We start from the raw sequence: 18107 nt of genomic DNA, 5'->3' as shown, positions 1-18107 counted from the left end.
ACGTGCTACAATATGGATGAACCTCGAGGACATTATGCTCAGTGAAATAAGCCAGATCCAAAAGGACCAGTCTTGCACAATTTCACTTGTAGGAGGTACCTAAAAGAGGCAAATTCATAGAGAAGGAAAACAGAGTAGAGATTACCAGAGGGTGAGGGAGTGGGGAACGAATTCTTGTTTAATCAGAACGGAGTTTCTGTTGGGATGAGGGAAAAGTTCTAGAGACGGATGGTGGTGACAGTTGCACAACGTTGTGAATGCACTTACTGCCACTGAATTAGAAATGGCTAAAAGGGTAAATTTTATGTTACATATATGGCCACAATAAAAAGTGCTGTGCACTCATGCATACACACACACACACACACACACACACACACGCACGCACATGCACATGCACACGTGTACAAACATATCTTGATGACCATGGAGCAAGAACAACAAAGGCATAAGATTTCAAAGAGATGTGAAGGTTAGGAAAGGTGAGTAGAGATGGGATTCTGTAGTGATTAGAGTTAATCCAGAGCCATTACAACGGAAGTGCTTCTGTAGTGAGGTTTTGGAAACAAAGGTTTGAATGGTATAAGGAAGCTATGTATAGAGATTGTTCCTTGTTGAAGAGAATGACCTGTGAATGAAGGAGAGGAGGAAAACAATGGCGGGTTGGTTTGCTTAACTGAAGGAGGATGTTTCTTAGGGCAGAAACGTAATGTGAGTAGAAATTTATGATATTTTTCAAACTTGCTTACATGCAATGTCATTTGGTTTTCAAAACGAGCCCATGAAGGACTTTGGACTTCTAGAACTCCCATTATCTTTTAGGGGTTATATATGCATGCATTTTTCATTCGGCAAATGCACGCTGAGTGGCACCAGGTGCCAGGTCCCATGCTAAGTGCAGGAGAGCAGTGACGACAAGCTTTGGGAGCTTCTTGCCTTCATAGAACTTCCAGCCTAATGGAGAAGACAGACCATAAACAAGGGAAAAAAGCAGTTTATGGGGTCGTTAGAAGAGCAACTGTTGGAAACTTTAGAACTAACATGTAGGGGAGAAACGAGTCTATTAGCCAATTTCAGCCTTCAGGACCAGCTTAAGGCAAGAGAAAGGGGAGAAAATGGAAGGTAAGAAGCCATGGGGAGCCATGATTGGTGTTCTAGTAGCTTCCAGGACAGCTCTGGCCTCCATGTCCTTTTCCCTGGAGTTATCTCTTCTTTGCTCTGTAATACTAGCTTCCTCCAGTCTTCTGTTGAAAGGCTAAATCAAAGTTTGCAGAACTAAGGGATGAAGATGGTCAGTGAGGGAAGAGGAGACGGGTGTTCTTTTTTTTTTTTTTTAAAGTTTATTTATTTTGAGCGCAGGGGTGGGAGAGTGGGGTTGGGGGGAGGGGACAGAGAGAGTGTGCACAAGTTGGGGAGAGACGGAACATCCCAAGCAGGCTCCGCTCTGTCAGCCTGGAGCCTGACGTGGGGCTCGAACTCACAAATAGTGAGATCATGACCTGAGCTGAAATCAAGAGTTGGACGCTCAACCTACTGAGCCACCCGGGTGCCCTGAGTTATGTGTCCTTAAAACAAACGTCTGGAGAAGAATAAGAAGTATCCTTGCAATAGGAGGATTGTCTTTTGTCCTATTCAAGCAGTCCCAATGAAATCTGGTGCTTTTTACTTTTATCAGACTGAATAAACTAGAGAAGTTTCACAGTTTGGTCCTTCAAGAGCTGAGCAATCTTGAGAAGGATATCCAGGCTCTGAAACACCTTGAGGAGGATGCCCTGGTAAGTCCTTTTCTTGAATATCCTCTGTGACTTACGAGGATCTGTTCCAGAGTAGAATAACTGCCAAATACTTAAAACTTTTGTTCAATTCTAGGAATTTTGGGGGAAACAGTCTGATGCCCTGAAATCATTCTGTGATCTGCAAGTGCTGAGGTATTTTTTTTCAAAGTATTCCTTCTAGAAGTATCTTAGTTGAAGAATGAGGGTAGTGCGCTGGCTGTAGGATGGGTGATCGACGTGGGTGAAACTGCACGGAAGCAGCTGTGTTCCTGCATCCTTTCAAACCAACTACTTTTGTGGCACTCGCTGAGCAGAGAGTGTGGCTCAGGGCATTCTAGAAATGTCAATTTTGAAAAGCATAAGCAGGATCATACAAATGTCAGTGTTTTTGATCCAGTTTGTTTTCTTTTAAGCAATAATTTTAAAAAATTGAGTCCATCCTGAGAAAAACACTTAGATATATAGTGAATTGTGGTATGGTAGAATATATTCTCTCTCTATATATTCTTTGGGCAGTATGGAGATTTTAACAGTATTTGTTCTTGGGGTCCCTGGGTGGCTTAGTCGGTTAAGCATTTGACTTCAGCTCAGGTCATGATCGCAGGGCTCATGAGTTCGAGCCCCACGTCGGGCTCTGTACTGACAGCTCAGAGCCCGGAGCCTGCTTCAGATTCTGTGTCTCCCTCTCTCTCTAGCCCCTCCCCCACTCACACTCTGTCTCTGCCTGCTCTCTCTCAAAATTAAACATCAAAAAAATTTTAAAAACCAGTATTTGTTCTTCCAGTCCATGAGCATCGAATATCTCTTTGTGTCTCTTCAATTTCTTTCATCAATATTTTCTAGTCAGAGGACAGATCTGTCACCTCTTTGGTTAAGCTTATTCCTAGGTACTTTATTATTTTAGGTACAATTGTAAATGAGATTGTTTTCTTAACTTCTCTTTCTGCTGCTTCATTATTGGTGTATAGAAATGCAACAGATTTCTGAACATTGATTTCGTATCCTGCAACTTTACTGAATACGTTTACCTAATAGTTTTTTGGTGGCGTCTTTAGGGTTTTCTGTATATAGTATCATGTCATCTGCAAACAGTAAGAGTTTAACTTCTTCTTTACCAATTTGGATGCCTTTTATTACTTTCTCTTGTCTGATTGCTGTGGCTAGGACATCCAGTACTACGTTAAATAACAGTGGTGAGAGTGGACATCCTTGTCTTGTTCCTGAGTTTTGTATAAACCTTGTTCCGAGGTTTTGTATAAACCTACTTTATTGAGGGGCTTTATCGTGAATGGATGTTGTGCTTTGTCAAATGCTTTTTCTGCATCTATTGAAATGATCATATGGTTCTTATCCTTTCTCTTATTGATGTGATGTATCACATTGACTGGTTTGCAAATATTGAACCATCTGTGTATCCCAGGAATAAATCTCATTCAGTCATGAGGAATGCTTTTTTTTTTTTTAACATATTGCTGGATTATGTTTGCTAATTTTGTTGAGGATTTTTGCATCTGTGCTCATCAGAGATATTAGCCTGTAGTTTTCATTTTTTTGTGGGTCTTTATCTGGTTTTGAATTGGGGGGATGCACAAGTATATGGTCAATTAATCTTTGACAAAGCAGGAAAGAATATACAAGGGGAAAAAGACATTCTATTCAACACTTACATGCAAAATAATGAAGCTGGACCATTTTCTTACACCATACACAAAAACAAACAAAAAATGGAGTAAGGACCTAAATATGAGATCTGAAACCATAAAAATCCTAGGAGAAAGCACAAGCAGTAATTTCTGACATTACCCATAACAACATCTGTAGATATGTCTCCTGAAACAAGGGAAACAAAAGCAGAAATAAACTATTGGGACTACAGCAAAATTAAAAGCTTCTGCACAGTGAAGGTAACAGCCAATAAAACTAAAAGACAACCTACTGAATAGTGGAAGATATTTGAAAATGACATATCTGATAAAGGGTTAGGATCCAAAAAATATAAAGAATGTATACAGCTCAACACCCCAAACCGAAGAATCCAGTTTAAAAATGTGCAGAAGACATGAACATTCTTCCAAAGAAAACATCCAGATGGCCAACAGACACACGAAAAGATACTCAACATCACTCATCATGGCTGTGCAAATCAAAACTACAATGAGATATCACCTCATACCTGTCAGAATGACTAAAATAAAAAACACAACAACAAAAATTGATGAGACTGTGGAGAAATAAGAACCCTCGTGTACTTTTGGTGGGAATGCAAACTGGTGCAGCTACTGTGGAAGACAGTAAGGAGGTTCGTCCAAAAATTAAAAATAAAACTACCCCATGATCCACTAGTTGGATTACTGGGTATTTACCCCAAAAATAAAAACACGAATTCAAAGGTATACACACACCCCTACGTGTATTGTGACATTATTTATAATAGCTACTTTATGGAAGCGACCTTAATAAAAAAAATGAAATCTTGCCATTTACAATAACATGGATAGATCTAGAGTATACTGCTAAGCAAAATATAAGGCAGAGAAAAACAAATACCATATGATTTCACTCATATGTGGGATTTGAGAAACAGAACAAACAAAGGGAAAAAATAAGAGACAAACCAAAAAACAAACATAGAACAAACAGATGGTTATGGGAGGGGGGCGTGGGTGGGGGGATGGGCAAAATAGGTGAAGGGGATTAAGAACACACTTGATGAGTGCTGAGTAATATATGAAATTGTTGAATCACTACATTGTACACTTGAAATGAATATAGCACTGTGTGTGAAAAGAGCCCCAACAAACATAAGTCCAGGACCATATGGATTTACAGGTGAGTTCCAACAACATTAAAAAAGTTAATACCATTCTTAAATTATTCCAGAAAATAGAAGAGAAAGAAAAGCTTCCAAATACATTCTACAAGGCCAGCATTATTGTGATACCAAAATTAGGCAAAGATATTACAAAAACAAGAAAACTACAGGCCAATATTCCTGATCAACATAGATGCGAAAATCCTCAGGAAAATATTAGTTAACTGCATTCAACCATACATTAAAAGGATCATTCTCCAAGATCAAGTGGGATTTATTCTAGGGACTCAAGGATGATTCCATATCACAAATTAATCCACATGATACACTGTATTAATAAAATGAAGGATAACAATCATATCATCTCAATAGATACAGTAAAAGCATTTGACAAAGTTCTAATTCTGTTACTGATAAAAACTTCCAATGAGGTGGGTTTAGAGGAACCTACTTCAACGTAATAAAGGCCATATATGTCAAACCCACATCTAACATCATGCTCAATGGTAAAAAATGGAAAACTTTTTCTCTAAGATCAGGAACAAGATAAGGTTGTCCCCACTCACCACTTTTATTCAGCATAGTAATGAAAGTCTTACACAGCAATAGGAGAAGAAAAAGAAGTAAAAGTCACCACATTGGGGAGGAAAAAGTAGAACTGTCACTATTTGTAGGTGACATGATACTATATCCAGAAAATCCTAAAGATCCCATCGAAAAACTATTAGAACCTATAAATACAATAAAGTCACAGAATATAAAATTAATATACAGAACTATGTTACATATATTTACACTAATAATGAAGCAGCAGAAAGAGAAAGTAAGAAAACAATCTCATTTACAATTACATCACCAAGAATAAGATACCTAAGAATAAACTTAACCAAAGAAGTGGAAAAAAGACCTGTACTCTGAAAACTATAAAATCTTGATGAAAAAAATTGAAGAGGACACAAATGGAACTATATACATACTTATGGACTGGAAGAATTAGCATTTGTAAAATGTCCATACTACCCCAACCTACAGATTCAATATAATCCCTATCAAAATACAAACAGCATTTTTCACAGAACTAGAACAAATAATCCTAAAATATATCCGGAAGTACAAGAGACCCTGAATAGTCAAAGCAATCTTAAGAAAGAAGAACAAAGGTGGAGGTGTCACAATCCTAGTGTCAAACTATATTACAAAGCTATGGTATTCAAAACAGTATGGTACTGGCACAAATATAGACCCATAGATCAATCCATGCTTATATGGTCAATTAATATATGACAAAAAAGACAAGAATATACACTAGGGAAAAGACCATCTCTTCAATAAGTGGTGCTGGAAAAACTGGACCACATTCTTACACCATGCATATGAATAAACCCAAAATGGATTAGAGACTTAATGCATTGTGAGACCTGAAACCATACAACTCTTGAAAGAACACATAGGCGGTAATCTCTTTGACACAACCCTGTGTCTCCTCAGGTGAGGGAAACAAAAGCAAAAATAAACTATTGAGACCACATCAAAATAGAAAGGTTTTGCACAGCAAAAGAAACCATCAACATAATGTAAGGCAACCTACTGAATGGGAGAAGATATTTGCAAATGATATATCTGTTAAGGGGTTAATATCCAAAATATAATGAAGGGCGTAGATAGCTCCATACCAAAAAGCCAAATGTTCCAATTAAAAGATAGGCAGAGGACCCGAATAGAAATTTCTTCTAAGAAGACGTACAGATGGCCAACAGACAGATAAAAAGATACTCAACATCACTAATCATTAGAAAAATGCAATTCTAAATCACCATGAGTTATCACCTTCTACCTGTCAAAATGGCTGGTATCAAAAAAGCAAGAAATGACAGATGTTGGTGAGGATGAGAAAAAAAGGAACCCTTGTTGGTAGGAATGTAAACTGATGCAGTCACTGTGGGAAACAGTTTGGAGCTTTCTCAACAAAATTTAAAATGGAAATGTATGATCCAGAAATTCTGCGATGGGGTATTTAATGAAAACAAAACCCCAAGTTCAAAAGGATACATGCGCCCCTATTATTTACAGTAGCCAAGATCCGGAAGCAGCCTAGATGTCCATCAACAGACGGATGGGTAAAGATGTGGGGCTTATGTGTGTATATACATATACACATACAACAGATTGTTACTCGGCCATAAAGACAATGAAATCTCCCATGTATGAAAACACGGAGGGACCTAGGGGGTTTTCTAAGTGAAATAAGCCAGACAGAGAAAGACAAATACCATATTTCACTTGTATGTGGAATCTAAAAAACAAATCAAAAACCTCCTAAGTCCAGAGAACAAGCTGGTGGCTGTCAGAGGTATGGGGGTAGATAGGGGTACTGGTCAAAATATGTGAAGGGGAGTGGGAGACACCTGCTTCCAGTTATGGAAGGAATAAGTCATGGGGATGAAAGGTACAACAGGAAATACAGTCCGTGGTATTTTAGAAGCATCGTATGGTGACAGATGGTAACCGCACCATGGTGAGCATAGCATAACCTACAGCGTTGTTAAAGCCACTGTGTTGTCTACACCTGTAACTGATGTTACATCGTGTATCAATTATACCTTAAAAATGTGAAAGAAAAACATTTAAAAAATAGAATTTGACGTAAATAACTCAGGATAATACATAATTTCCAATAATATTTTTATGTTAAATTAACATGTATGTATATTTATTATACATTATGTTCATGAGGGTTTGTTGTTGTTTTTTAGTGGTTTTTGTTTTACTGGTATGGGTTTATCCTGGGTTCACTCTCCAAAAGGCTTGTCATGATATATGTAGCTCACAATTCAAATGATAATGAGTCTTTTCACTCATGGCTGAATGTATTCAAAAGACTGGTTTGTAAAAATAGAATGACTGGGGCGCCTGGGTGGCTCAGTTGGTTGGGCGTCCGACTTCAGCTCAGGACATGATTTCACACTCTGTGGGTTCGAGCCCCGTGTCAGGCTCTGTGCTGACAGCTCAGAGCCTGGAGCCTGCTTGGGATTCTGTGTCTCCCTCTCTCTCTGACCCTCCCCCGTTCATGCTCTGTCTCTCTCTCTCTCAAAACTAAATGAACATTAAAAAAAATTAAAAAAATACAATGACTAATGAAAAAAATAACAAACTTTACATATTGATATGAGTAATATATTTTTATGAAAAATAACCAGATTTTTCAAGACAAACGTGAGAAGAATAGCACCGGGTTGTGTTTGCAAATTTCTTTAATATCAGGCTTCACCGAAGATAGCTGTATTCTCATATCTGCTTCTCAGTTCAGTCTGCTGTGATATCACATATCTTGTAGCCTCTGGAAGACACTGTATATTTGTGCGAGAAAGAATGAAAAAAAGCAAATGATGTCTTACTATTACTTACCGTTATTACCAAAGTAGTTTTGGACTCAAGGAACCTTTGGAAGCTTAGGGGTCTCCAACTTAAGGGGTCCCTTAGTGGGTCCCAAAGGTTCACACTTTGAGAACTGCTGATATAAACCAACACTAGATTAAGAAGCAGAAAAGATTATACCTCCTAGATTTCTGAAACCTGGAGAATTCACTTATTTTGACTAAACCTCAGCTTTTAGACAGCTGTCTTTTCAGTTCATACAGATTACATTGTAGGAATAGTTACTATTTGCTTTCACCTCCCTTGACAATAGGCCCTTTGTAGGACTTGAGAATACTAAAAAAAAAAAAAAAAAACAATCCCTCCAAAATACACATCTCCCAGGGTTTTGCCTTTGCTCTCCGCTCTTCCAGTCACCTAAGGAAACCACCCCGTGGCTTGTAGAGGAGAGATGATAATGATGCTCTTAGCTCATGCTGGGTGCTTACTGGGCACCAGGCTTGGACTTGGTCAAGATCCAGTATGTGGATCTGATTGGTACCCAGGGGCTGCCCTCTTGGCATGTTTGTGCATCAGTGATGGTTTTTACATATTTTGCTAGGGAAAGGAGACCGTTCCTTTCACTAGACTGGATTGTTGCAGACTAGATTATTTCAGCCCCTAGCGCAGCGCTACAAGGAAGTAGGGATTAATACTTGGAATGGTTGTCATGAGATCCCTCTACCTATGTTTTGGGCTAGTGGTGTTGACAGATGCAGTGCATGAAATAGGATCAAGTGAAAATATCAATTACTGAGGATGGTATTCTGGATTGGCCATTGATTCTCCTCAGCTGACATCCAGGAATGTAACGATCTATGAAATCACCTTACGATGTATGTGTGTACATTTGTGTATAGTCTTAAACTGGCTAAATATAATGAGATGGGTCTGTTTTTTTCCAGGCTCAATCCAGATCAGTCTTCATGAGGAAAGCCAAAGTCCTGTGTGACGACTGCGTTCCTGGGGTAGGTGCAAAGGATTGCTTGGATGGAATTGGAATGGGGGAAAGATGTTCTAACGCTCTGGGCTCCAAGAAGCTTTCTCCTCTTTCCTAATATTTTCCATGCTAGAAATGATCCTTGTGGATCTGGTCTTTCATTGAACAAATATTTATAATTGAGTGCTTGCTCTGCATCGGGCAACAGGCTAAACATGGAGCTACAATTGGTAACACACAGATATGTTCCTGCCCCCATTACAAATAAATTCCTTGAGGAAAGACAGAAAGAGACAAGTGAGCGAATAAACTAAGCACAAGTTTACAAAGTGCTTTTGAGGGATACAAGTGCTGTGGCCGAGAGCAAGGGTGTGCAGTTTCAGATAGGATGGTCATCAAAGGTCTCTGTGGGGAAGTGACGTTTAAGATAGGGTTTCAAGAATAGGAAGGAACCAGGGGAGCCTGGGTGGCTCAGTCGATTAAGCATCCCACTTCAGCTCCGGTCATGTTCTCACGGTTTGTGGGTTCGAGCCTCGTGTCAGGCTCTGTGCTGACAGCTCAGAACCTGGAGCCTGCTTCAGATTCTGTGTCTCTCTCTGTCTCTGACCCTTCCCCATTCATGCTCTGTCTCTCCCTCAAAACTAACATTAAAAAAAAAAAAAAAAAAGAATAGGAAGGAACCAGACTTAGGAACAGTTTAAGGCAACAGGATTGGGTAGGGGAGAACATGACATATTTGAAAAACTGAAAGTTCTTAGCTCAGAGTGGTGTTTGAGGGGACAGTTACTTGAAAGGAAGCTGGGAGCATGACTGAGTCTCATTGAGGTCAGGGCCTCACTGAACAGGCTGAGGAGCTTGAATTTCATACTACAGGTGAAGGGAAATATGGGTGGGTTCGAGCAAAGGCATTGGGGGTGAGGGTACTGTGATCTGATTTATATTTTAAGAATCCCATCCTCGCTGCCTTGTTAAGAATTGACTGGGGAAGTGAGAATAGAGGAGAGGAGCTGAACTGGATGGAGGGGCTTTGGAGACGGTGAGAAATGGGGAGACACCAGGTACCTTTTGGGGCCACGGTTTATAAATCACTGATAGATGGAAGTGATGCATAAAGTAAGGATGACTCCTGGGATTCTGTTTTCTAGCAGTTGGATGGATGGCGTTGCCGGTTAGGGAGATGGGTGGAAGGAACGTGTGGGTCAAGCAGGAACTAGAGTTTATTTGTTCATGTGTTAACTGGTTTTGATGAGGACTTGGAATCACGGGCAATTTTCCAGGAAACTACAATTTAACAAAATGGACTCCTGCAGGGATGGGAACTATTCATAGAAGAAGTGGAGAGTCAATGGTTCAGATTGTGCACGAAGTTCTTCTATCGGGAAAGGATAACTTCGGTGCTGTTGACTAAATGGTACTAAAGGGTAACGTTAGTACTGTTCCAGCACACAGAAGAATAAAAATTACCCAATTTTTAAATGGACCTTGTGTGACAGTGCTGAAATCCAACAAGAATTACACACAGAGAACCATAGAACAAATCTCCCTCAAAATAATTAAGGCAAAATTCTAAGCAAAATATCGGCAAACACCATTTAGCACCTTATGGAAGGAATAATGTGTCATGATCAAGGGAGATTTATTCCAGCAATACAAAGATGGTGTGATATTAGGGAATCTGTCAATACATTGATTGCTGATAGACCTAGGGAGAAAAATCATTGTGATTCTCTTCCATAGATTTCAAAAGGTGTTTGAAAAAAGTCTACATCTGTGTCTGAATTTGTGTAAGCCCACATAAAATAGTAGTAATGAGATACTCTGTAGTATGATAAATCAGTCCAGAAGCCAGTATCATGCCTAATGGAGAAACTCTAAATGCATTGTTACTAATTTCAGGACCAATAGATGGGGAGACTCAGTAACATAAAGATGTCCGTTCTCACAAGGTGGAGAGCAGAGAATGCAAACTCTGTCCTGATTCTTCTAAGAGCACTAATCCGCTTGTGAGGGCTCATCTCCTGACCTCATTTCATCCTGATTACCTCCCCGAGGCTCTGCTTCCTAACATCATCACATGGCGGGGATGGGGGCACTTTCAGCAATTGAATGGAGTGGGGGTGATACAGACATTCCGTCCATAAATCGTGTCAAGGGATTGACAGTTTCAGTGGGATCAAAAGTTAGGACAGTGAGGGAAGGAGAGCAGGTGGCTGGGAAAGGCCCGAAAAGTGCAGTTAGAAAACAGGATGTTATGAATCAGGATTTCTGTAATGATAACATCCGAGAGAGTGTAGCTATGGCGAAATGGAAGAAAATCCTATACGAGGTGAGGAAGTGAAAGAACTGAGAAGCCAGAGAGTGAAGGTGGGTCCCTCATGACGGAGTTTCAGTAACTACTAAGGCTTGACAGGAAGCAGGGCCAAGTGAACAGAGGGGCCGAGATGATGGGTGACGGATGATAATTCAGATGGTTGGCATAAGCAGCAGAGAAGTGTCTGCAGGAGAGCAATTCCTATATTTGGCATTTTGGAGCAAGAAGAATACCTGTTTCTCTGCCTGGCCAGGAAGTAATGGGATAACAGAGTTAAAAAGAACAACGGCAACGACAAAAACTTTTAATTGAGAGAGGGTGTTGGGGAAGGTGGCACCCTCAGAAGTCAACCACGTTTTAGTGAGAAGGAGAAGGGAGGGAGACATTTTCTTTCAAGAAGAGGCCGAGGATATTGGGAAGGCCGAGGATTGGAGACAGGATGGGATGGACTTGGAGAGATTTTTCAAGGAAGAAGTTTATAGAAGTATTACTATGAGCCCTAATGCTTCTCTAGATGGCCCAGCAGCTCGTGGGGCTACCACCCTGTGAGCTTTCTGGAAGTATTGTGAGGCCCACGGAGTAAACAAATACGGAATGTGTTGAACAACTACGAACTATCCTGTTCTTGGATGCAGTCGCTTTAATTTTTTTTTTCAACGTTTTTTATTTATTTTTGGGACAGAGAGAGACAGAGCATGAACGGGGGAGGGGCAGAGAGAGAGGGAGACACAGAATCGGAAACAGGATCCAGGCTCCGAGCCATCAGCCCAGAGCCTGACGCGGGGCTCGAACTCACGGACCGCGAGATCGTGACCTGGCTGAAGTCGGACGCTTAACCGACTGCGCTACCCAGGCGCCCCGGATGCAGTCGCTTTAAAGATAGCAACCCTCTCACCCGGTTGGGTTCTTTGAATACTGTTTGCTTCTTTCCCACAGCATTTAATAATGGGGCTTTTTATACGGTTATCGACTTGAAAATTTCAATTTAGAGGTCTAAGGTAGATTCCCTAAGTAGACCATATAATGAAAATATATTCATTAAGAATGTAATTCCATATATCTTAGAGTATAGTAGTTATAAAAAAAAAAAAAAAAGTGGTTGATTTTTAAGAACTCCTTTGGGATCCAAAGTTGTGCTCTGTGATGTTTGACCTGGCAATCCCACTTCTAGAGAACTCTCTTAAAGATTAAATTGGACTGCGCAAGGAAATGTAGAGTAGTATGTATAACAGTTCTGATAAGGAGCTGTTGGAAAGTGCCTGAATGCCTAGCTGGAGCTTGGTTAAATAGATCGATACACTTACATGATATGTCGCGTTGCCATTGAAAAGAATTAGATTAGATTAATTGATTTGGGAAGACACTTGATCGTGAGTAAAAAGTTAAAAGCCTCTTGAAAAGCATTGCATATCACGTGATCCCATTTGGTTTTTTTAGTTTTATTTTTTTAAAGTTTATTTATTTATTTTGAAATAGAGAAAAAAAATCCCAAGCAGGCTCTGTGCTGTCAGCACAAAGCCCCATGTGGGGCTCCACCTCCTGAACTGTGAGATCATGACCTGAACCAAAATCAAGAGTCGGATGCTCAACTGACTGAGCCACCCAGGCGCCCCAGATCCCACTTGTTTTAAATGTTCGATGAGGGTGTATTATGTCCATTCACTCCACAAACTGCTGCATCTATTAGGTGCCAAGTATTGTCTTCACTGCTGGGGTTAGAATGACACCCAAGAGGTCCTTGACCGTCTAGAGGGTACATTTTAGTAGGATAGACAGAGAGTGAAGAGTAAATAGATAAAAATTCGTGACAGTGGTAAGAAGAAAAAAAGTGTGATGAAAGAGACTGATTCGGTGTGGAAAGAGAAAGCTGAGCATAAGACTGGCTGAATTGACTTAGGGACTGAGCATAGAGAGAAGGGCCAGCATAGAGAGAAGTTCTTGGGCTGCTCCAGGGAGATGAAGCGAGAAGAAGAGAAGAACCAGTTGACCAATGAGATAACAAGGAGGATGGTGTGACAAGAGAGTTTGCGCAACGTACGTGCATGTATACACAGTGAGAGGTCTAGATTCTAGAAGATATGCACCAAAACTGGGGTATTTCTGTGTAGTGACATTTTAGGTGAATCTAGACTACTTCTGTATTTTTAGAATTTAGTCCCGGATACGAATTACTTTTGTGGAATAAACTCAGACAGCATAACATTTATAAAGAGTTATTTTTCCCCCTTTCCTTAACCCTCCTTCTTACCTGTGATCTAGAAGTAACCACCTCTTTATAGTTTGGTATATGTTCTTTCAGACACTTTGTCAATACTTATAGAAGAATGGATACAAATGTCTGTATAAGTATACATGTGTATGTCTTTAACATAAATGTTATACTAAATATTATGTGTATTTTTGTTCTCTGAGCAATAAAAGGATCCTTTTCCAAGTCCAGAATTATTTTTTAATAACTATAAAATATTCTAGGTTGTGGACCTGCTACAACTTATACATTTGATTCCCTATTGATGCACATCCAGCTTATTTTAAATTATTATTACAAATAATTTTGTAGTGATCATCCTTTTACCTATATCTTGAATCACTTGACCTATATCTTGAATCACTTGAATTATCAGGAAAAAATTTGGGAAGGCCCCCCAAAATTTAGAGAAACAAAAATAACAAATCTTCACATCAAAATAGCACTAAAAGAGGATGTAGGAAAAAGACAAATCTGGGCTAAGAATATTAGCCTAATTCCCAGCTCTACTGGAGAACTGGATCAAATGTGAATTAAATGTACATGTTACAGTTGGTCACATGTAACAGGAATCAGGCTGCAGCAGCTACACCAAACAGGGGTTTTATTTTTTCCCTGTAAGCGGCAGCCCAGAGGGAGGGAGGTTATCCAGGGCCGGTGATGCGGTAACAGTAAGCAGCCATCAGAGACCCAGGTCCCTTTAGTTTCCTGCTCAGCCATCCTTCATATGGCTTTGGGCTCGATAGAGTGTCCACTCTACTTCTGGGTATCTCTTCTACACTCCAGGTAGGAAGGACGAGAATAGGTGAAATGTGAAAGGTCAAAGACGTGTGCCAGGAAAATCTACCTTCCCCTTCCGTTTTTTTCTAAATTAAGAAAACTGTTTTCATGGAAGCCCAAACCAACAGAAGTTTGTCTCCATCTTACTGACTGGGTCAGTAGCCCACCCTGGTTGAAAGGGAGTTGGGGGAGAATTTAACTGCTACTGTCTTCCTAACAAGTGGGGTTCTGTAAATAAGGAAGAAAGGGAGAACAGATGTTGGGTAGGTATCTAGTACTGTCTCTCATGCCCAAGTCAAATTACCCGAGCTGAACACAGAAAAAAGAGAAATAACTTAAATCACACAGGTGATTCTGTCTGCCATTCTTTGCAGATGAGCCTGCGCCTAGGACGCTTTAGGACGGGAAAATCAGTTCCCTCCTTGATATCAGCTCTTACCTACATCTTGTTTTATGAGCATCACATTGGGCTCCGTCCCAATCCGTGTATTAACAAACATGCATTTTGCACACAGCACAGCCCCGAAAGCCAGCCCAGCCTTTGGTATTCCACCCAAGAAATACTGGTCTTTTCTTCAATACGGGAGGAAAAAAATAACCTGCTGTGCTGGACTGTTGAGAGATGGCGGGCACATCCTCGAAGCGTCACACGTTCGAGACATTTTTGCAGGGTGATTTTGACTCCAGCCAGTTCTCCCGCAATGAACTGACTTTAGCTTCCAGTGGCCATGGAAGACAGAACTTCGCTGGATATCTGAGTTAGGGACGTAGCTGATAAAACAGAGTGACATTCATGTTGGCTCACCGAGTTCTAAGGGACCAAGAGCTGGGTAGTTCAGGCTCAACTAATTGCTGTTCTTTCTTTTTTTTTTTTTTCCCCACCAGTCTGAGCCACCTGAAGACGACAAAGCTGGCTTGGGTCACACAGCGGTGGCCCTGGCTTCTTCATTTTGCTCTGCTCCAAATGGCATCCCTGAGAACTGCAGAGTTGGAAATAGAACAGGATATGTTGGTAGTTTGTAGTTGTGTTATTGTCCAGTTGTCATAAATGTTAGCGTTCTGTATCAAAATTTGGTCAGAAAATAGGAAGCTCAGGATGTTTACTAACTTGGGGTGTTGCTTTTTTTTTTAATGATTTTAAAGTAAAATCAGTCTTTTATTTGAGGTGTCCTCGAGTTTTGGGGGGGAAATCTTAGCATCTGTATACCTGCTGTTTGGTCTGTCTCGTAGAGGGAAGATTTAATTTGTGATCAAATAGCTCAGATGAAAACAGTGTTGTATTTTGAAATACTTATTATTTCATTGGATCTGCAAATATTCTATTTTCTTCAGCACTTAAAAAAAACGGCCAGCTTTAGCAGAGGAGACATGCCTATGTGACAATTCCTAAGTGCTCTAATAAAGTCTGAATGCATGAAGTTTGCATGCACAGTTGAGTGAATCTATTTTGGAAAAATAAAACCTATGTAATTCAAGGCCATCTACAAACGAACTCTGTTCATAATTGGATGAGTGCAGTTAAAGACTACGGACTGAAAACAGTTAACTTATATAATCGTGACATAATATCTTACGTGTTGTGTAAATTTAGTCTGTCAAAACAAATGTTTACAGCCTCAATTTAATGGTCGTCTTTTTTCTTTAGAATTTTTTAATGAGCTATGGTTTAGTATATTATAGTAAGCTTTATAAAAGAGTAGAAGAACACTTTTTATTTAAGTCCATAGGATCTAATTCACTTCATCTCGTGTGGGTATATCCAGTTTAGGGCTTACAGTTCCTGGTGACCTGGAGTTTTGTGGATTTCAGTGCCATTACATTGACCGTCTTCAGTGAACAACATCTAAAGAATGGATATGACTTCTGGTAACCGGTAAACATATATCTGAGAGCTGTTCCCTCCAAAGCCTTCGGTCAGCTCCCAGGGTAGGATGGGTAAGGCATGATCTTAGCTAGTAAGAAGTTAGTCTTAAGACACCAGGTAACTGAAAAATCTCAAGGTTGTGTGTGACAAGGGTCCTAAGTGAAGTGTAAACTGGGCACGAGCAGGGTTGTGAGGAGGGAGAGGTCATTTTTGTTGGGGTGATCAGGGACAGCTTTTCCTGGAGGAAAAGTGCCATTATGAGATCTTGAAGGATAGGGTAGGTTTCTCTAGGGTTAGCACAGAGGGACTAACGTGAATCCTGGAACAGAGGCAGAGAAATGAAGGAATGGTCCGAGTCTGTAATACTATGGAGTATTAGTGGAAATTAAGTTTGTCTAGGCCCAGGGGCACCGGGGTGGCTCAGTCGGTTGACAGTTCAACTTCAGTTCAGGTCACGATCTCCCGGTTCATGAGTTTGAGCCCCGCGTCGGGCTCTGTGCTGACAGCTGGGAGCCTGGAGCCTGCTTCGCATTCTGTGTCTCCTCTCTCTTCCCCTCTCTGTCTCTCAATAATAAATAAACGTTAACAATTTTTGAAAAAAAGTTTATCCAGACCCAAATGGAAGTGCCTTTACTGGCTTGATTAGAAGGACTTTATGAGAATGACAAATGAACATGGTAGCTAAGGAAGAGATTTTTTTTTTTTAACGTTTATTTATTACAGAGAGATGGAGAGACACAGAGGGTGAGCAGGGGAGGGGCAGAGGGAGGGGGAGACATGGAATCCGAAGCAGGCTCCAGGCTCTGAGCTGTCAGCACAGAGCCCGACGCGGGGCTCGAACTCCCGAACTGTGAGATCGTGACCTGAGCTGAAGTCAGTCCCCAGCCAACTGAGCCACCCAGGCGCCCCTGGTTCCATACAGATTTTAGTATTATTTGTGCTCGTTCTGTGAAAAATGCTGTGGTATTTTGATAAAGATTGCATTGAATCTGTAGATTGCTTTGGGTAATGTGGATATTTTGACAATATTAATTCTTCTAATCTATGAGTATGGAATATCTTTCTGTTTGTGTCATCTTCAATTTCTTTCATCAGTGTTTTATAGTTTTCAGAATATAGGTCTTTCACCTCTTTGGCTAAGTTTATTTCTGGGTGTTCTTTGTGGTCCAATTGTAAATGGTATTTAAAAGAATTTCAACTTTGTTGTTAATTTCTAGAAATGCTACAAATTTCTGGGTATAAATGTTGTATCCTACCATTTCACTCAATTCATTTCTATGTATGGTATCATGTCATCTGCAAATAGTTATAATTTAACTTCTTCTTTACCAATATGGATGCCTTTTATTTCTTTGTTTTGGCTGATCCTTTGGCTAGGACTTCCAGTATTATGTTAAATAAAAAGTGGGAGTGTACATCCTTGTTTTGCTCCTGACGCTAGAGGGAAAGCTCTCAATTTTTCACCATTGAAGATGATGTTAGCTGTGGGTTTGTCATTTATAGCCCTTATTATGTTGACGTATGTTCCCTCTAACCTCATTTTGTTGAGTTTTTATCATGAATGAATGTTAAATCTTGTCAAATGCTTTTCTGCATCTACTGAGAGGATTATAGGTTTTTTATTCTTTGCTTTGTTGATATGGTGTATGATGTTGACCAATTGGGGAATGTTGTGCCGTCCTTGCATCCCAGAACTAAATTCCACCTGATTGCGATGAATAATTTTTTGTTGTATGTGGTTTGCTCATATTTTGTTGAGGATTTTTGCATCTGTGTTCATTAGAGATATTGGCTTGTAGTTTTCTTTTTTTGAGGTGTCTTTGGTTTTGGTATCACAGTAATACTGGTCTTACAGAATATATTTGGAAGTTTTCCTTCCTCTTCTATTTTTTGGAGTTGTTTGAGGCAAATAGGTATTAAATCTTTAAATATTTGATAGAATTAGATTTTGAATCCATCTGAT

General features: G+C 40.0%; 1 protein-coding gene across 1 annotated transcript in view; it reads left to right on the top strand.

Moving 5' to 3' along the window:
* SYCP2L (synaptonemal complex protein 2 like) overlaps nucleotides 1–15384 on the top strand; it is a 118427-nt gene extending 103043 nt beyond the window's left edge. The window contains exons 29-31 of the mRNA XM_060614809.3: nucleotides 1676–1775; nucleotides 8907–8969; nucleotides 15166–15384. Of these exons, the coding sequence (XP_060470792.2) occupies nucleotides 1676–1775; nucleotides 8907–8969; nucleotides 15166–15303 (301 nt within the window). The 3' untranslated portion in view covers nucleotides 15304–15384. The remainder of the gene's footprint in view (nucleotides 1–1675; nucleotides 1776–8906; nucleotides 8970–15165) is intronic.
* The last annotated feature ends 2723 nt before the right edge of the window (nucleotides 15385–18107 follow it).

Source organism: Panthera onca, chromosome B2, assembly GCF_046562875.1.
Source record: "Panthera onca isolate mPanOnc1 chromosome B2, mPanOnc1 haplotype 2, whole genome shotgun sequence".
NCBI lineage: Eukaryota > Metazoa > Chordata > Mammalia > Carnivora > Felidae > Panthera > Panthera onca.
This window is presented reverse-complemented; position numbering and strand designations above follow the sequence as displayed.